The sequence below is a fragment of the Sus scrofa genome, chromosome 15 (assembly GCF_054392235.1).
Source record: "Sus scrofa isolate SSC_HxYL_T2T_F1_AM1 chromosome 15, Sscrofa_HxYL_maternal_Yorkshire_Landrace_v2.0, whole genome shotgun sequence".
Classification (NCBI taxonomy): domain Eukaryota; kingdom Metazoa; phylum Chordata; class Mammalia; order Artiodactyla; family Suidae; genus Sus; species Sus scrofa.
In genome coordinates, this window is record NC_139397.1 from 43,917,418 (window position 1) to 43,938,549 (window position 21,132).

The window sequence follows — 21,132 nt, forward strand, 5'->3', positions numbered from 1 at the left end:
CTATTAACCCCAGATTCCCAATCCGTCTCACTCCCTCCCCCTCCCCCGTGGCAACCACAAGTCTGTTCTCCATATTCATGATTCTCTTTTCTGTGAAAAGGTTCATTTGTGCCATATATTAGATTCCAGATATGAGTGATGTCATATGGTATTAGTCTTTCTCTTTCTTACTTCACTTGGTATGAGCATCTCTAGTTCCATCCATGTTGATGCAAATGGCATCATTAAGTTCTTTTTTATGGCTGAGTAGTATTCCATTGTGTATATATACACTACATCTTCCTAATCCAATCACTGTGGATGGACATTTAGGTTGTTTCCATGTCTTGGCTATTGTGAATGTGCTGCAATGAACATGTGGGTGCACGTGTCTTTTTCAGGAAAGTTTTGTCCAGATATATGCCTAAGAGTGGGGTTGCTGGGTCATATGGTAGTTCTATGTATAGTTTTCTAAGGTACCTCCATACTGTTTTCCATAGTGGTTGTACCAATTTACATTCCCACCAGTAATGCAGAAGGATTCTCTTTTCTCTACCCACCCCCAGCATTTGTTATTTGTGGACTTATTAATGCTGGCTCTTCTGACTGCTGCTGTGAGGTGGTACCTCATAGGAGTTTTGATTTTTTTGTTTTGTTTTAATATAGGCATTTATTTAACTACATTTCATACATTGTGGTATGTTGTACCTTTTAAAAATTGAAGTATAGTTGATGTACAATATTATATGTTATAGTGATTCACCCAGTTTTTAAAGGTTATACCCCATTTATGGTTATTATAAAATATTGGCTGTATTTCCTTTGTAGCTTATTTTATTTTATTTTGGCCTTGCCCACGGCATGGGGAAGTTCCCCAACCAGGAATTGAACCCATGCCATAGCTGTAACCAGAACCACAGCATTGACAATGCTAGATCCCCTTTTTTTGAGGGGGAGGCTGTGTTAGGGCCACACCTGCAGCCTATGGAGATTCCCAGACTAGGGGTAGAATAGGAGCTGTAGCTGCCAGCCTGCACCACAGCCACAACAACACTGGGCCCGAGCCAAGTCCGAGACCTACACCACAGCTCATGGCAATGCCAAATCCATAACCCACTGATCGAGGCCAGGGATCAAACCCGCAATGTCATGGATCCTAGTTGGGTTCGTTAACCGCTGAGCCTGGAAGGGAACTCCAGTGCTAGATCCTTAACCTGGTAAGCCATGAGGGAACTCCTGTAACTTATTCCATGCGTACTAGTTCGTACCTCTTAATTCCCATACCTCTATATTGCCCCTTCCCTCATCCTTGTCTCCCCACTGGTAACTGCTATTTTATTTTCTGTATCTGTGAGCCTGCTTCTTTTTTGCTTTCTTTTGCTAGTTTGTTATATTTTTTTAGATTCCACATATAACTGATATCATACAGTATTTGTCTTTCTCTGTCTGACTTATTTCACTTGGTATGTTATGTTATGGTCTCATTTTCATTCATCTCATAGTATTTTCTAATTTCCCTTTTGTTTTCATCTTCGACCTATTTTATTTTTTGACTTTGTGTCTTTTTAGGGCTGCACCTGCAGCACATGGATTTTCCTGGGCTAGGAGTCTAATCGGAGCTGCAGCTGCCAGTCTACACCACAGCCATAGCAACGCCAGATCCGAGCCACGTCTGTGACCTGCACCACAGGTCAGGGCAATGCCGGATCCTTAACCAGCTAAGCGAGGCCAGGGATCGAACCCACAACCTCATGGTTCCTAGTCGGATTTGTTTCCACTGCACCACAATGGGAACTCCATGACCTGTTTGTTATTAGGGTTGTTTTGTTAAATACCTACATTATATTTGTTGCTGTCCCATTTCTATTTGTTATTCATTTGTAGTTTTATCCTTTTGTTGTCATTAACCATAATTTCTGTATTCTGTGGTTTCAGTATTTTGAAATTTATTGAAGCTTGTTTTGTGGTGCAGCGTGTGGTCTGTCCTGCAGAATGTTACATGTGCACTTGAGAAGAATCTGTTTTCTGTTATCTGTTACTGAAATGTGCAGTATTGAAGTCTCCAGTTAAGAGTGATGAATTATCTATTTCTCTCTTCAGTTCTGTCACTTTTTTTTTCTTTTTTTCATTTTTTTTGCTTTTTAGGGCTGCACCTGAGGCACATGGAAGTTCCCAGGCTAGGAGTCAAATTGGAGCTATAGTTGCTGGCCTACATCCACAGTCATAGCCAACACCAGATCTGAGCCTTGTCTTTAACCTACACCATAGCTCATAGCAATGCTGGATCCCTAACCCACTGTGCAAGGCCAGGGATTGAACCCGAATCCTCATGGATCCTAGTCGGGTTCGTTAACTATTAAGCCATGAAGGGAACTCCAAGTTCTGTCACTTTTTATTTCATATGTTTTGGAATTCTTCTTGGGTACCTATAATTATATCTTCTGGATATGTTGATCTTTTTATCCTTGTCAAATATTCTTCTTTGTTCCTGATAGCAGTTTTTGTCTTGAAGTCTATACTATCTGATATTAGATAGCCACTCTAGGTTTCTTTTGAGCACTGCTTGCATGGAATATCTTTTTTTTTTTTTTTTTTTTTTGTCTTTTGTCCTTTTAGGGCTGTACCTGCGGCATATGGAGGTTCCCTGGCTAGGGGTCTAATCGGAGCCATTGCTGCCGGCCTATGCTAAGTCTGCAACCTACATCACAGCTTATGGCAATGCCAAATCCTTAACCCACTGATCGAGGCCAGGGATTGAATCCACAACCTCATGGTTCCTAGTCAGATTTGTTTCCCTTGCGCCATGATGGGAACTCTGCACGGAATATCTTTTTTACAATCTTTTATTTTCAGCCTTTGTGTCTAAAATTAGTCTCTTGTAGGTAGCATATAGTTGGGTCTCGTTTGTTCAGTCTGACAATCCATGCCATTTAATTGAAGTGAAGAATCCATTTGTAGTTAATGTAGTACTGGTAGGGTAGAATTTATTTTTGCTCTTTTATTTTGCTCTTTGTAAGAACTGTATATGTTACTACTTTTTTGTTTCTCTGTTCCTCCATTACTGCCTTATTTTGTAGTAAATTACATATTTTCTAGTGTACCAGTTTAATTTTCTTGCTGTTTCTTTTACGGAATTGTTAGTGTTTCTTCTGGGCAATTCTCTGGGGATATCAATTAACATCTTAACTTTTGGCAGTCTAGTTTGAATTATTATTATTTAAAAATATATATTTTTAAATTATAATTAATTTACAGTGTTCTGTTAATTTCTGCTGCACAGCAAAAGTGACCCAGTCATATATTCATATATATACACACACACATTCTTTTTGAATTATTATTCTTAGTTTTCACATTGGGAACTTTACTTCTACATAGCTCTGCTTTGGGAGTTTACGTTGTGGCTCAGCAGAAACAAATCCAACTAGTATCCATGAGGATGCAGGTTCGATCCCTGGCCTTGCACAGTGGTTCGGGGATCTGGTGTTGCTGGGAGCTGTGGTGTAGGTCACAGACACAGCTCAGATCTGGCATCGCTTTGGCTGTGGCGTAGGCCATCAGCTGTAGCTCTGATTGGACCCCTAGCCTGGGAACTTCCATATGTCCAGGGGTGGCCCAAAAAAGAAAAAAAAAAAAAAATTAAAGATACATAGCTTTGTTTTCTCCTCTCCTTTCTGTTGCTCTTCTTGTTATACAAATTACATCTTTGTACATTGTAAACTAGCCAATGTGCAGTTGGCAATACATTATAAAATTACTATTTAATGTAATTTCCTTTTAAGTCATGTAGGACCAGAAGAGAGTTAACAACAAAAAAATACATTTATGCTATCTTTTATGTTTATTTACCTTTTGTTTTATATTCACCATTGTAGTTTTAGTCGCTCCATGTTATCTGTGGGGGATTGGTTCTAGGACTCCCCTCTGGATGCCAGAAATCCATGGATGCTCAGGCCTTTTATATAAAATGGCATATTATTTGCATAAAATGTATGTACATCTGCTTGTATACTTTAAATTATCTTTAGATTACTTGTATCACCTAACAATGTATGTCTTATTTGTTGCTGGCGTATGGCAAATTCGAGTTTTCTTTTTGGGAGTTTCTAGAATTAAAAAAAAAAATCTTTTCGGTCCATGGTTGTTTGAATCTGAGGATGTGGAACGTACAGATACGCAGGATTGACTGTAATTTTACCAGTGTTCTTTATATTTTCATATGGATTTGGGCTATGGTATTGTGTTCTTTCATTTTAATCTGAAGAGTGTGTATTAATTTTGGCTTTTCTAAAAATACCTTAAATTTTCCTTCGTTTTCCCCCTAAGTCTGCACTTTATTGTGTTGTTAGTATGGCTTCATGAAAAGACTTGAAAGATCTTTGGTTCAGAGAAGATTCTCTGCTTCTTTTTTGAAGAGTAATTTTGTTGAATATAGATTTTTTGATTGAGATTTTTAGTTGCATGTCTTTGAATATGTTATCCCACAGTTCTCTGGCCTCCTCTGTTTTTAATGATAAATTAGTTATTCATCTTACTGGGGACCCTTGTACATGATGAGTGGCTTCTCTCTTCTTGCTTTCTTTTTCTTTTCTTTTTTTTTTTGGTTTTGTGGCAAATGGAAGTTCCCAGGCTAGGGGTCGAATTGGAGCTACAGTTGCCAGCCTACGCCACAGCCATGCAACTTGGGATCCAAGCTGCGTCTGTTACCTACACCATAGCTTATGGCAACACTGGATTCCCCAGTCCACTGAGCATGGCCATGGATCAAACCTGCATCCTCATGGATACTAGTAGGGTTCATTCCCACTGCGCCACAATGGGAACTCCTTCTGTTGTTGCTTTTTTTTTTTTTTTTAAAGTTTCATTTATTCTTTTTTTTTTTTTTTGTCTTTTTGTTGTTGTTGTTGTTGTTGTTGCTATTTCTTGGGCCGCACCCGCGGCATATGGAGGTTCCCGGCCTACGCCAGAGCCACAGCAACACGGGATCCGAGCCGCGTCTGCAACCTACACCACAGCTCACGGCAACACCACATCCTTAACCCACTGAGCAAGGGCAGGGACCGAACCCGCAACCTCATGGTTCCTAGTCGGATTCGTTAACCACTGCGCCACAACGGGAACTCCCCTGTTGTTGCTTTTAAGATACTCTCTATATCTTTTCTCTTAACCCTTTGTTTAAAGAGATCCAGGTTAGGATCTCTTTAAGTTTATCCTATTGGGAGTTTGTTGAACTTCATGAACTTGGAACATTTTTGGCCATTATTTCTTCTCATATTCTTTCTGTCCTTTTGCATTTCCCCTCTCCTTCTGGGATTCCCATTAAGTGTGTGTTGGTATGTAGTAAAAAGATGATCTCTTAGGCCCTCTGTTCATCCCCACCCCCTCACCTTCCCCCTGCCCCCACACATTTTTTTTTTCCTATTTTTCAAACATGACAGTGTCAATTGACTTCATCTTTGAGTTTGCTTCCATGTTCTCCCAGCTCAAATCACTGTTGAGTCTCCCTAGTAAATTTTTAATTTCAATTGTTTATGAATGTTTAATTTCATTTTGAGAATTTCTGTGTGATTCTTTTTTATGTTTTCCATCTCTTCATTGATATTCTTTTTGGTGAGATCTTGGTTCTCATATTTCCTATAGTTCTTTTTTTTTTTTTTTTTTTTTTGGTCTTTTTGTCTTTTTGCCATTTTCTTGGGCCGCTCCCACGGCATATGGAGGTTCCCAGGCTAGGGGGTCAAATCGGAGCTGTAGCCGCCAGCCTACGCCAGAGCCACAGCAATGCGGGATCTGAGCTGTGTCTGTGATCTACACCACAGCTCACGGCAACGCCGGATCCTTAACCCACTGAGCAAGGCCAGGGATGGAACCCACAACCTCATGGTTCCCAGTCGGATTCGTTAACCACTGAGCCACGACAGGAACTCCTATTTCTCTTAGTTCTTTAGAAATAGTTTCCTGTATTTCTTTCATCATATAAATAATAGTTGGTTTCAAGTATTCATCTAGTTTGTTCAGTGTCTGGGCTTCCTTTAAAGCTAGTTTCTGTGATTGACTTCTCCCCGTGTATGGGCTGTGTTTTACCGTTTCTTTATGTGTCTCATAATTCTTTACTAAAACTGATTATTTAAAATATTATATTGTGGCAGCTTTGGAATCACAGTCTTCACCCCTCACCAGGCTTGCTGTTGCTGGTGTTCATTGTTTTTCTTGCTCGTTACATGTTTAGTGACTTCTCTGAACTAGTTTGGTAAAGCCTGTATTTTTTGGTTGTGTGGCTATTATAGTCTCTATTGGTCTTCCATCCAAGTACTAACCAGGCCCAACTCTGCTTCCGAGATCAGACAAGACTGGGCACATTCAGGGTGGTGGTATGGCTATAGACTAGTCTCTGCTTGATTGGGTTAGTGTTCAGCTAATGATGGGACAGAGATTTTCTTCAGTACCTTTCACCAGGAACTCTCCTAGCCTTTGCTGAAGGCTCTGTGTGTATGTTGGGACTTGCTTTCAGTGCTCTGGCAGGCAGTTTACACATCTCTGCCTCTATACCTCTTTATTGCCTGCTCGTGCAGAGGCTCATATGGTCAGCAGAGGGGAGACATTGGTGCCCTCTTGGGTCATCATCCTTGGGCGTGCACACAGCCTTGCCCATATATGCCTTTGCTAGATTCCCAGGAATATGGCCAAGCTTTTCAGTTTCCTGAGAACATTACACTCTGCAGTTTTTACCTGTGCATGTTTTGGTGGGTTTCTTTGCCCCACTTGTTATTGCCATCTCAGGCAGCTGCCATGTTAAACAGCTGTTGCTGATTCTTTTTGATCTTGGCCTCCGGGAAGAGTCTGGCACTGAGCCTACTCTGGAGTGAGGGCATATAACGACAAGCCCTGTGATGGGGGCTCGGGGACATGCCAGACAGGTCAGATGGTGGTAGTTCTCTGTGAATGGGGACGTTTTCGGAATGCAGGCTTGTTCAGCTCTTTCTAGTGGTTGTGAGGGAGGTGGAGGTCGGCAGTACAGAGCAGGGGAAGGCTTGCTGTTCCTACCAGGACTCAGCCTTTTCTCTTGAAGAATGCGCCTTGGGTTGTTGCAGGCCTTTGTTTAATTTCTAGAGTTTTGGGAAAACTTGATTTTGACAGATTTTGTCAATACTTTCTTTGCTTCTTTGGAGGAGCAGGTTTTCAGAGGTCCTTATGGTGCCGTTTGACAGGCTCTGTCCCTGTTTACTTTCATGATTATGGTATTTCCTCATCTCCTTGGAAATGGTAGATTAATTTTTTATACCCTTTTTCTTTCCTCTAAATTGGGATTTTTGAGTGTCTTTATTTTCATTTTGGTTTCATTTCCACGTTAGAGGCTTTGCTCATGTAGCCTATAATCCTTGGTTGCCTGCTTGTATTTAAGAATAGTGAACCGAAGAACCAGTTAGAAACTCTGAGTATCTCGGTGGACTACTAGTATTTGCTTTTAGGAAACCGTTTTAAGTTTGTATTATAAAATATTCTAGAAAGGAATAATTAGATCTACATCTTACAGTAAAATAAATACTAATTGCCTCAAAGAATTGAATATAAAATTTAAGTTCAGAAAAACCAGGGGAAAGTGGTATTAGGTTATTTGTCAAACTAGTAGAGACAGTTATTTTGAATTTGAGAGCCAAAGATTTAAAATTTAAAAAGTCCACGAAATTGGGTGGCCTCAGAGGGTAGTCATAAGTTATGTAGTCAGTGTCTTCGAACATGTAAAACTGACACTTTCAAACTTGCGCCAATTGATGGGTCCCAAGACAGGCTCTTTATATTTCTGTGTTCAGAGCTGGCAGATGGCAGCTGTTCCTAAGGCAGGCTTTGTTGGGGTTAGAGTGTCATAAAGCCAGGTTGCCGATCCCAGAGCTGGTCATCTTGATAGGGGCCATTGTGTGGGCCTTAGTGAGCAAGGAAGAACACAGCTACTGAGACAGGAGTGTGACAGCAGGGGAAAGGCATGCTTTCCTGAAGGAATTCTGAATTAAGGTACATGTGCCCGTAATGGTAGTAGCTTTAGCATTTCCACATCTGGTTGTTGTGAGAAAGGTGGCCACTGTGCATAGACATTACCATAGCACAGAGAATCTACAGAATCTTCCACACTTGCCATTGATAATGGTGAATACTCTCCCAGGAATGGAAGAAATGATGGCCTCCTCCCGGTAGTTTCAGGAACCAAATCCTTTGTCCCTGATGTCCAAACTTGCAGGCATGCTCACGTCAGAGGGCGTAGTTGTGACACAATAAAGTGGTAGCTTGGTCAAGGCATGCCCTGGCAACCTGTGTGGTGATATTATTTACAGGCTGGTCAAGCCACTGGGGATCTTTGCAACTTATAAAAGGGAAGGTGATGGAAACATCGTAGGAATTGATTCTAAGGCATCTTTCCAGATTTTTAGTAACCCCTGGATTTGAAAGTGAGTAATAGTTTTCCCCATGTGGTCCTGAGGTGACAAATAGTTCTTTAATGCAGTGCTGACTTTGGCTTTTGGTAGTAGATGCCTGGAGCAGTTTTGAGAAGGATTCCTGGGGCTATGTTTGGGCTTAGATGGAGAGATGGGTTGAAAAGATGGACGTCTGCTATGGAATGGGAAGCAGGAGAGGCAGTGCATCAGGCTGCTTCAGCGGCGGCATCTTACCTCTGTTACCTGATGGGTGTCTTTGGTACTCCTGTTCCTTAGAATGTCCCAGTCTAGACTAGAATGAAGTAGAAGTAGGAGGAGCTCTAGAGGGTGGGAACTTGGCACACTCAGGATATGGCCATCGCAGCACTAGTTCAGTGAATGAATGAGGGCATGGACTGAGGCCAGAGTGTAGGAGATACCGTGTTTCCCATGTTGGGGGCAGGGACAGGTAGGGACCAGCTCTCCCACCATGATGTCACCCTCCTGCGCTACATGATTGATGTGATATACACAGAATACCAGAGACAATACAGGTCCTGTCCCTGCTCCTAAGGGGCTTTCATACTGGTTGGGAAGAAAAGACAAGCATGTTTGAAGTGGAACTTGTGTGACAGGCTGGTTTCTAAGAAAGTGCTAAGCTTTTTAGTCTAGTCCCTGAAGTAGGTGGCCAAGGTCGGAATATAAAAGTATGTGATTTTGGAATCTAAACCTTTATACTTACTCCAATATATCTGTGTTTTGCTTGGGAAAATCTTCTTTTTTTCTCGACTTTTCCTACAAGGTAAGATTACAACCCCTCCCCACCCTGCTAATTTTCTTCTCATTTTGGTGTCAGTAGGATGGAATATTTGGACTGGTTAGGAGTTTTACTTCTTTTAGAATGTCAAGATGAAAATGATCCATTAATAGAAAATGCGGATTTTGAAGCTGAAGATTATCCAGTCACAACATTTGTTTCTAGAGAAATTATAGCATTTTTAAATTAAGTAACAGCCACAGCAAAGCCTTTGTATTGTAATATCAGTGCATTTTGAAAATCTTTATCCTGAGTAATCAGCGGTCTGTGCTTAGCTAGAAATATGAGAAATACGCACTTTTCATAATGCATACATTTTGCATAGAGAAGTCGGTCAGTTTAATAGAGTGTCTGAGAGCCTGGGCTCTGAGGTCTTACTCTCAGGGCTGGCATCTCCACCATGACCAACTGTGACACCTCACGTCAGGGGGCCTTGATTTCCTTATCTGTAAAATGGGGATGGTCATGATCCCTTAGACAGCAGTTATGAGAAGTAAAGGAGATCTTTCAGGTAGAGCCCTTAGGTCAGTATGTGGCTTATAGAAAGCAAGTGCTCACTTACTATTATTATTATTTTGCTTTTTAGGGCTGCACCCTTGGCATATGGAAGTTCCCAGGCTAGGGGTCGATTCGGAGCTGTAACCGCCAGCCTACGCCAGAGCCACAGCAATGCAGGATCCAAGCCATGTCTGCAGCCTACACCACAGCTCACAGCAACGCTGGATCCTTTACCCATTGAGCAAGACCAGGGATTGAACCTGCATCCTCGTGGATGCTAGTCAGATTCGTTAACTGCTGAGCCACGATGGGAACTCCTCAAGTGCTCGTTTATTGTTGGCTGTTGTTAATGTTGTTAGCATAGTTACTGTTGTCATTAACTGGGTCTGTTATCAGTGAGTGAGACTGAGCTTCATATTAGTGTATAATATGATTATAAACAGTGCTGGTTGATAGTTTTTATATATGTATATATTTTTTTCATACAGGTTGAATGTAATTTTTACAAAATTTGATGAAGTCCAAAAATCTGGAAACATGGTACAATCTGCAAATGGTGAGTAGAGAAAGTGACCAATCCTGCTTTTGCTAAGTTTTTAATATAAGTATTACTTATTATGTCTGATATTTCTGAACAGCTGAATTATATCTTGATTGAGTTTCTAGGTCTTAACCTTTACCTCCACTTGCCCACTTTCCCAGGCTAGAAACTATGGAATTGTTGTTGACTTTCTTTCATAACCTACACTGAATCCATTAGCTAATCTTGTTGGCTCTATTTTACGAAGTACATCTAGGACCCCAAAGATTCTTGGTGTAACTGCTACTTTCCCCCTAGCACAAGCCATTGTGGTGTTTCTTCTCTCCCAACACCTAGAGTCTGTTTTTTTCCTTTTTTCCCCCAAAGGCTGCACTCCTGGCATATGGAAATTACCAGGCTAGGGATGGAATCGGAGCTGTAGCTGCTGGCCTACACCACAGCTGAAGCAACATCAGATCCTTTAACTGCACCAGACTGGGAATTGAATCTGCACCTCTGTAGCAACCAGAGCTGCTACATTTGGTTTCTTAACCCACTGTGCCACATCGGGAACTCTGAGTTTGGTTTTTTTTTTTTTTTTTGGCCGCATCCAAGGCATGCTGAAGTTCCCAGGCCAAGGATTGAACCTGCGCCACAGAAGTGACAACACTGGATCCCTAACCTCCTGAACCGTCAGGGAACTCCTAGAGTTTGTTTTTCACACAGCAACCAGTGTAATCCTTTTAGGAGGTAGCCCAGGTGATGTTAATCCTGAGTTCATTCACAATCCTCCAAAGGTTTCCTGGTGCAGATACCACAGTTCAGGGGCTTGCTATGTCCCTTCAGGCCCTCCACGATCTGATACAGAACCATTCTGACGTCATCTTGTATTATTCTTCCCCAAGCTTCCCTTGGCTCCAAGCCCTTGGCTTCCTTGCTAATTGTTAAGTTTCTGAGCTCCTCCTGCTTCAGGGCCTCTGCTTATGATTCCTTTTGCCTGATCATGTGTCCCCTGGGTGTCATTGTGGCCTCTTCCTTACTCTGTCTGGGTCTCTGCTGGAGGCTCCCTTCGTTAGAGGCCATCTGGAATATCATCTCCAGTGTCCAGAGAGAGCTCTCTGTCCCCACCCTGCCAGATTTTCCTTCCTAATGTGTATTACTTGTATAGAACTTTTTTTATTGTTTATTCACAAGGGCAAGAACTTTTTTTTCCTCTTCTTTATTCTTGGTGCCTTTTTTTATTTTTTAGGGCCTAACCTGCAGCAAATGGAAGTTCCCAGGCTAGGGGTCGAATCGGAGCTGTAGCTGTCGGCTTATACCACAGCCATAGCAACACCAGATCTGAGCCGCGTCTGTGACCTACACCACAGCTCACGGCAATGCCAGATCCTTAATCCACGGATCGAGGCCAGGGATCAAACCCACGTCCTCATTGATACTAGTTGGGTTCATTACCTCTGAGCCACAACAGGAACCCCTTCGGTGCCTTTTTGAAGTCATCAAAAAGTCAATTGCCAACAAGAACTTTTCTAAAGCCAGATATGTCATTGTGTCACAACTATTTCACGACTGTTGAGGATCTTAGGTCATAGTGTAGCTTTCAAATTTTGAATATCTCAAGGTTGTTAATTTTGAGTGATTTCTCCTAAAGTGACATAGCACATAATGGTGGAACAGGAACAGAATCCAGGTCTTCTGACTCATACTTTGCTGTATACCTATCATCATCAGTAAGGAATTTGCCTTTAAATAGTATGTGTCAAAAAAAAAAATAGTATGTGTCTTATAAAATGCTTTTATTAAACCTCATTTTTTTTCATACATTTGTAAAAACATTACAATATTGAAAGGAAACAGGTTAATTATGATTCAGCTATTGCCAAGTTTTCATTTTTGTGTATTCTCTTCTAATTAATTTTCCTATAACTGTAGAATATTCAAAACATATGTAAATTTTCAGCCACGGCGTAATTTTTGCACATTACCCTCTACCTTTGTATATACTCTTATATGTGCTTTAAAAACTGTCTCACTGTTGGAGCTGAGACTGGACCTCTGCCTTGGAGTCATCCAGTGAGGGGTGGGGCTGAGGCTGTGCATGGTCAGGGTTGCCCAGCCACTTGCTAGACACATGCTTTCAGTTTTGTGTATTTGCATTTGTGTAGTGTGTGTGGCTTTCCAGTTTACAACATGTTGGTACCAAGATAAAAGTACTGGGCAAGGAGGTAGCAGTCGTGGCAGAAAAGTAAGTTTGTGCTTCATGTCTTTATTATAGTTATGAGACAATCTCATTGTAATGCTGGCATTGGAGAGAAAGACCACATCCGTGTTGCAGCCCTTGGCTAGAAAATTATATATATATATATACACACTCCATGAGTATTTCCTCCCCAGTTTTATTGAGAAATAGTTGACATACATCACTGTATAAGTTTAAGGCATGCTGCAAACTGGCTTGATTTACACATATTTTGAATATTCTAGAGTTTTAATGAACGTGACAACATAATTTAATCATCAAATATCCCAAAATCTTGTGGCCTTGGGTGCATCCCAGCAGCAGTTTATTCTAATTGTCCAGGTGTGAATATTGCCCCTGTTTCTTTGTTTTTATGGGATGTGCATGTGTATATCTGTTGTTAGCATGTGTATGTAGTATAGGGATAGAATTGAGGATGAAAACAGTTCTTTTAGGCATCTGTGTTAAAAAAGAAGAGTTTGTAACAAATTGTAAAAAACTGAAAATGTATTAGAGGCCTTTTCAGCTTTTTATTATAGAGGCAGACCTCAGAGATATATTGAGTTTGGTTCCAGACCATTGCAGTAAAAAAGAATGTTAATAAAACGGGTCGTGTAAAGGTTTTGGTTTCCCAGTATGTATCAACGTTTTGTTTAGGGAGTTCCCTAGTGACTCAGTGGGTTAAGGATCTCGCACTGTCACTGCTGTGGCTCAGGTTGCTCCTGTGGTGTGGGTTTGATCCCTGGCCCCAGAACTTCCACATGCCACAAGTGTGGCCAAAAAATAAAAAAATAGAAGTTATGCTTATACTATACTGTATTCTTTAAGTGTGCAATAGCATTATATATTTTTAAAAAAGTACAGTGTACATCCTTAATTAAAAGAATACTTTCTTGCTAAAAAAATGTTAACCATCATCCGACCCTTCAGTGAGTTATAATCTTTTTGCAATAACAACATTAAAGCTCACTGACCACAGATCACTGTAATGAATATAGTAATAATGAAAAAGTTTGAAATATTGTGAGAATTACCAAAATGTGACATAGGGATGCAAAGTGAGCAATTGCTGTTGGAAAAATGGCTCCAGTAGACTTGCTTGATAAAGATTTGCCAAAAAACCCTTCAATTTGTAAACAAAACTTGAAAAACCCCAAAATAATACCTGCAAACCACAATAGAGCAAAGTGCAGTAAAACAAGATATGTTTTGTTGATATGTGTAGTATTACTCTTTTACTTGTTAGAGCCAGAATAGAAAAGCCTAAAGGGGTAATATATATATATATATATATATATATATATATATATATATATATATAAAGGTTTTAAAATTCCTAACCCAGATAACTTGGACTCTCTGTGGTAATTTCGAGAGACCAAGAAAATATTTGATAACTCTTAAAAAATAAACTCCCTCATTTTCTTCTCTGCCAGAGTTGTTGAATGTTTGGACAGCATGGAGACACTGCAATAGCAAGAGAATAAAACTCGTCCCCCCCTCCTCTCATTTTATTTATTTGCCCACTGACCTTCAGTGTAACCATTCTTTGAACTCTTTTGGCCTTCAGATCATTGACTGTTCTACTTTTTCTCAGCCCATCCACCCTCTGTTTCCTCTTCCCTGCTCTTTATACAGCTTGTATTGCCACCTTTCTGAACTTTCTTGTTAGTTCTGGGAGTTTTTGTAGATACCTTGGGATTTTCTACATCGACAGTCATATCATCTGCAAACAGGAAGCTTTGTCTCTTTCAGATCTGTGTATGTTATTTCCTTTTCTTGCCTTATTACACTGGCTAGAAATTCTACCATATGTAAAATAAGAATGGTGTAAGTGGACCTCCTTGCCTGGTTCCTAGTCCTAGGTTTTTCCTAAGTCTGATGCCAACTGTATTTCTTGTTAATGTTCTTTAGCAAGATGAAGTAGTTCCTCTCCATTCCTGTGTTATCTGAGTTTTTATCACAAATAGGTGTTGGAGTTTTTGAAATCATCAGCCTATTAAAAATATTGATATAGTTGCTATCAAAAAATTCACCTTTTAAAAATGCTTAATTCCGTGGTTTTTCATGGATTCACAAAATTGTGCAGTTACCACCACTAATTCCAGAATATTGTCGTCAGCTCCCCACTCCTCAAACCTATGTCCATTAGCGCTATTTCCTCTCCTTCTAATCCCTAACAATCTGCTTTCTGTCTCTTTGGAGTTGCTTATTTTGGGCATTTTATATAAATGGAATCATATGGTGTATGACTTCTTTCACTTAGCAGTGTTTTCGAGGTTCATCCATGTGGCATCATGTTTAGTAGTTCTCTCCTTTTTATGGCTGAATAACATTTTCTTCTATAAATATACCATGTTTTGTTTATATACTCATTAGTTGAAGGACATTTGGGTTAAGTTTTGAGTTTTTCAGCTTTGTTCTTTTCAGGATTGGTTTGACTCTTTTGGGTTCCTTGCATTTCCACATGAATTTATAGGATTAACTAATGTCACTTTCTGCAAAAAGGCAGCTGCAATTTTGATAGGGGACTATATTGCACCTGTTGATCAATTTGAGGAGTTGCCGTCTTCACAACATTAATCCTTTTAATCCATTAGCAAAAGATACCTTTCGATTTATTTAGGTCTTTAAACTCCTTTAACCAGTGATTTGTAGTTTTCAGTGTGTACAGTCTTATACTCATTCGTTAAATTTATTCCTAAGTATTTTGTTCTTTTTGGTGGTATTGTAAGTGGAATTTTTTTTTTTTTAAATTTTTGGATTGTTTATTGCCAGTATTTATCTTTTGTCTCTTTTTTTTTTTTTTTTTTTTGTCTTTTGTTGTTGTTGTTGTTGCTATTTCTTGGGCCGCTCCCACGGCATATGGAGGTTCCCAGGCTAGGGGTTGAATCGGAGCTGTAGCCACCGGCCTACGCCAGAGCCACCGCAACGCAGGATCCGAGCCGCGTCTGCAACCTACACCACAGCTCACGGCAACGCCGGATCATTAACCCACTGAGCAAGGGCAGGGACCGAACCCGCAACCTCATGGTTCCTAGTCGGATTCGTTAACCACTGCGCCACGATGGGAACTCCTATTGCCAGTATTTAGAAATACAATGCAGTTTTCTATTTGATCTTATTTTTGGCAACTTTGCTCAAACCATTTATTAACTCAGTTTCCCTCTCCAGTGGATTCCTTAGGATTTTCTACATATAGGATCGTGTAATCTGTGAATAGAGATTGTTTTACCTCTGTCTTTTCAGTCTTGGATGTCTTTTAGGGTGTTGAGTTTTTTTTTTTTTCACCAAATGATTTTTTTGGCATCATTGGTATGCTGGTTTTTCTTTAGCCTGATAATATTGTGAATTGTCTGTCTGTCTGTCTTGCTTGCTTGCTTGCTTCTTAGCGTAAACCACTCTTGTATGCGTGGAATAAATCCCACTTGGTCATAGTGCACAAGTCCTTTTATAGTATTGTGTTTGGTTTGCTGTTACATTGTTGAGTTTTGCGTCTTAATTTATTGAGAGATTCGCCTGCACCTGTTCTCACTTCCCTCCCCCTTTGTCTGGCCTGGTAAGTTTTAAAAATGCTAAGTGTCTTTCACTAAAAGCACACCTACATCTATCCTCACCCAGCCATTTCCTTTCCCTCTCTCCTCCCTTGTGTGGTAGACTTCTCCTGAGTTGTCTTGTGTTAAAAAAGCCAAAACTCAGTTGAGTAAATTGTGAAGCTCTAGTTGGCTTTACCGAACTCATGAGTTGGGCAGTAATATATCCAGCAAGTAGAGGGGCCTCCAAAGGACTAAGAAAGGGCGAGATTTTTAAAGGCAAGACTAAGGAGTTACAAACAAAAAAGACCATTCCAGGCTAAAGTAACCTACCTGTGGGGTAACGTACATGCGCGGGCTGGAGCAGGTCTCTGGCTCATGACCTCATCTTCCTTAGAGGGATGGAGGACACCCATGTGACAGGTGACTTCACTGGTGCAGACCAAGACATTTCTGGCTGACCCATAAGACTACATATCTGATGGTGGGGGTGGGAAGTCGGGTTGAAGCTTGGTTAGGGTAGGTGTTAAGCCCTGCTTTGGTGGCATGGCCTAGCCCAAGGGACTCCATTTTGGGTCTGTGGGTTTTTTTTTCTTTTCCTTTTCTTGCTTTTTTTAGGGCTGCACCTTCAGTACATGGCGGTTCCCAGGCTAGGGGTCTAATCAGAGCTGCAGCTTCCAGTCTGTGCCACAGCCACAGCAACGCAGAATCCAAGCTGCATCTGCGACCTATACCACTCACGGCAACATTGGATCCTTAACCCACTGAGCAAGGGCAGGGATTGAACCTGCGTCCTCATGGATGCTAGTCAGATTTGTTAACTGCTGAGCCAAGACAGGAGTTCCTTTTTTTTTTTTTTCTTTTTTTTTTAAACGTCTGTGTTCCCCATCCAGATCTCTTTGCCCTCTAATAACTCCTCCAGCTGCTCCATTCTTGGAGTCTTGTCATGTCACTGATGCCGCGGCCAGGCCAGTGCTGTCACCAGGTGACTTCTGTGCTACTGCCGCCAGCAGACACTTCTCTGTTCGTCCTGTGTGGTCTCTCACCACGTTGGACACTGTTGACCCCTTCTTCCTCTTGAAACTTCCTTTGTCCTCGGCTCCTCTGGCCTGATCTCTAGAATTTTTCCTGCCTTTGAGCTGTTCTTTCTAGGTCTCCTTCACTTGTGTGATGCCTGTTACTTGCCATTAAAGCCCCGAAGCTTGGTCCCAGGCCTTTTTGTTTCTCAGGCAGTGCTCTCCTCTGGGTTTTAATTATACATGGCTGGAACTTTGTTCACCAGCCAGAGGACATTTATTCTTGCCCATATCTTGTCTCAGTGTTACTAACTGTATGTGACGGAGCTGCCAGACATTGATTCATTATCTAAGATGAGTATTTAAAGCCAGAATCTTAGCAAATAATAAAGAAAAAAAAGTCCAGATTTCATGATAACCCTCTGGCTCAAAGACAAAACACAAATCAACTAAACATATCCTCATCCTGGATCTTCTCTGTACCTCTTCCATGGCTGGCTGCTCAGCTCTGCACCCTGGCATATAAATCTTGTATGCCTCTGTCTTCCTCTCTGTCATAGGTATGTTTGCTGGTCTTACAGATTTTGACTCCGAGTGTTGGAAGGATCCACTTCTCACCGTCTCCAGCATGCTGATCCCACCTATAATTACCATTCTTCGTCTGGACCATTAAAATCACCTGCTAGCTTTCCTCCCTGCCTTCTTTCTTGCCCTCCCCCCTCTCGCCCCAGTCTGTTGTGGTGTAGGCTGTTGCCAAAATCCAGACCATTTAAAAAAGTACTACCTGCACTGTCATTTTGGTGTTGGCTTGTGAGAGGCTCACTTTTCTGAAATCTGAGCTGATCTGACCTCAGGTTTCTTGGAGGTGGACACAATCTGTAGCCACAGTCTACAGGTGCATCTGGGAGAGGCGTCAAAGCAAGAAGGTCCTCTGACCTCCTTCCCTTTTAATTTCTTTGGAAAACTTTAAATGTATATTCAGTGAACCCCCATGTGGCCACCACCCAGCTCTGCCAGTTATCAGTATTTCGCTTGGCTTGTTTTCTCTCCATCCATCAGAAATAATGGGCTCTGGTGAAGCAGAGTTGGGACATGTGTCGTTCAAGTCAAGTTCAAGAGGTGGGCTGTGGGCATGGCCCTTTCTATAATTTTTAGTAGAAATGCTGAAATAGAAAATTAGTATCAGTTCCAGATTAGGTGTATTCTTCTTAGGAACTTTGCAAACATTAACCTCCTAAAAATATCCCCACTTGTTACCATCAACTTCTCAGAATAGGGGAAAACAATGACAATTGGTGACTATTGTTTGTTTTAAGAGAAAGACAGACATTCACGTTAGCACGTTCGCTGTTTGGTGATGGTGGCCGGGGGGTGGAGGGGGGTGGGGTGGGAGAGGGGACCTTCAATCCCATGAAGGGATTTAGATGCAGAGTCTGTCAGCACGTCTCTATGTGACAGGTGGATTCTGCCTCCTGCCCTCACTACACACATTGAGGAAAAAAAAAAAATCTTCCTATGATTTCTATTGATTGCTCTCAAGATAAGCCAGGTCCTTCCCAGCCTGCTGCAGCTTGCTCCTAGTGCCCACAGCCTTCTTAGCCTGGCTTCCCTTGGGGCTGACAGTGGTCACCTGTCTGTCCTTGTTACCTTTCCTCTAGAATCTTGGTGCGTGATCCTGCTATCTTCTCTTTCTCGGCTGCCTGCTCCTCATCCTCTCCAGCTCGGCCCCTCAGTATCCCCTCCATCTTCAAAGCTCTTGGAACTTTAGGCACCCGTACTTTGGCTAGTCATGGGTTTGCATTTGGTGGTTATATCCTTTGTGTACAGGGCCCCGTGGGTCTGTTTCTGCTCGTTCCAGGATGTGGACGCCTGGTCCCGGGCCCGGTGAGTCCTCTGGGTTGGGCATTTGATGGGAGTCATTGCTTTCTGTGTTGCATCCCAAGGATGGGGCATATCCATGAGCACTTTGTACCCAAGGTCCCTGCTGTTTTTTGTCTGCCTTCACCATGGACTCACCGACTCCAGTCAGACTCCATGTTGCGTGAGGGTCAGAGCTGAGAAAGAGATGAGTGAAAGGCAGTGAGAGCAGGCAGTGTGGGTTTCACGTCCAGGTTCCTGAGCAGCCTTTGGGCTGAGGTTCTGATCCATGGAAGGCTGCCCCTTTTGATTCACTCGCAGACAGTGTGCTCACAGATGGATTTCCTAGACTGGCCCCACAGAGGCCTGTCTTTCACAACCATGTCGGCGAGAGCTCAGGGTCCTTTTCTGAGGGGTGACCGTGTGGCAACAGTGGTTGTTGATTTTGGATGCGGACGTCCACTTCCCCCACAGGAAGCGCAGACCCAGTGTCAGGGAGAGGCTGGGAGGGACAGCCTTCGAGGTGTGTAACCTCTGCTGTCTTTAGAGAGGGCTTCTCTGCTCCACCGCATAGGCTGGCCGCTGCCCACTGCCCACGGTGTGACTTAGAGCAAATCAACTCTAAGCCAACTGGAAGCCACTGTGCGCCTTTTCTGTGCAGAATAAATGAGATTGTGTACAGCTCCCTGCATATGGCCTGGAACAGGGTTGGTACTCTCCTGCATTGCTCCATTTTAGGGATATATTCATTTATTTTTATTCTTTATTATTTATATGTTTTTGGTTGTGCCTATAGCATGCAAAAGTTCTCGGGCCAGAGATTGAACCCGTGCCACAGCAGTAACAATGCTGGGTCTGTAGCCCACTGAGCCACCAGGGAACTCCGTATATATTCATTAAAAAAAAATAACTGTGGCTCCCATTGTGGCTCAGTGGGTTAAGAACCCGACTGGAATCCATGAGGATGCAGGTTTGATCCCTGGCCTTGCTCAGTGGGTTAAGGATCCAGCGTTGCTGCAAGCTATAGCATAGGTTGTAGATATGACTTGGATCTGGCTTTGCTGTGGCCATGGTATAGGCCCACTGCTGCAGCTCCCATTCAATCCTTAGCCTGGGAACTTATCTATATGCCACAGGTGCAGCCCTAGGGGGAAAAAAAAAAAAAAAAAGGAAGAGTAGCAGAACATCATTTGAGAATAACTGTCACGCTTGTGTTTCTTTTAGATTTTGGCTTTTTTTTTTGGAGTGCACATTTAAAATTTAGTGTATGTTTTCTTTAACAGTAATGCACTTTAAAAACTGTTCTTTTGAGGTGTAATTCACATACTGTACAGTCATCCACTTAAAGTATGTAATTCAGTCATATTTAGTATATTTACAGATGTGTGCAGCCCTCACCACTGTTAGTTTTAGAACATTTTCGTCACCACAGCAGAGAAACCCGTGTTCTTTAGCTGTCACTTCCCTACCTCTTTAAACTACCCTCCTACCACTTGGCAACCACTGATTGCCTTTATCAGTTTGCCTCTTCTGGACATTTCAGGTACATGGAACCATACAATATATGTTCTTTTGTGTCTGGCTTGTTTCACTTAACATTTTCAAGTTGATCCATGGTCAGCACCTCATCCCTTTTTATGGTGTTTTGTTCACCGTCTGATGAACATTAGGGTGGTTTCTGCCTTTCTGGTTTTTGTGAATAGTGCTGTTTTGAACACTCGTTTACAAGTTTTCGTTGAACATATGTTTTCAGTTCTTTTGAGGATATGGAGTGGCGTTGCTGGATGCTTTGGTAATTCTGTGTCTGAAGAATTAGCCCTCTCACTGAGGAGCTGTCAGGCTATTTCCCACAGTGCCCCACCCCCTGCTTTTATTTCTCCCTGCAATGTGTGAGGCTTCTCATTTCCCCACATCCTCTCCAACAAAACAGAACACAAAACAACTTTCTTTTTTAAAATTACAGTCATCCTAGTGGGTGTGAAGTGGTATGTCATTATTTTGATTTGCATTTTCCTCATGACTAATGATGATGAGTATATTTTCATGTGCTTGTTGGTCCTTTGTAGATCTTATTAGGGAAATCTCTATCCAAGTCCTTTGCCCATTTTAAAATTGGTTTGTCTTTGTTGTTGAGCTATCTAGTTTTTATATAAATACTAAATACAAGACTCTTATGAGATAAATGATTTCCAAATATTTTTTCCAATTCTGTGGGTTTTCTTTTCACTTGGCACCTAAAAGTTTTTAGTTTTGATGGTCTAATTTATC

At 41.7% G+C, this 21,132-nt stretch overlaps 1 protein-coding gene across 47 annotated transcripts in view; it reads left to right on the plus strand.

Moving 5' to 3' along the window:
- The window catches only part of CLASP1 (cytoplasmic linker associated protein 1), a 259,813-nt gene that overhangs the window by 100,078 nt on the left and 138,603 nt on the right, over positions 1 to 21,132 (plus strand). For all 47 annotated transcript variants that reach the window (XR_014829645.1, XR_014829648.1, XR_014829633.1 and 44 more), the window contains exon 8: positions 10,188 to 10,255. Coding sequence is in view for 28 of the 47 variants with exons in the window: in XM_084999583.1 (XP_084855709.1) it covers positions 10,188 to 10,255 (68 nt within the window). In the remaining 19 variants the exon portion in view is untranslated. The remainder of the gene's footprint in view (positions 1 to 10,187; positions 10,256 to 21,132) is intronic.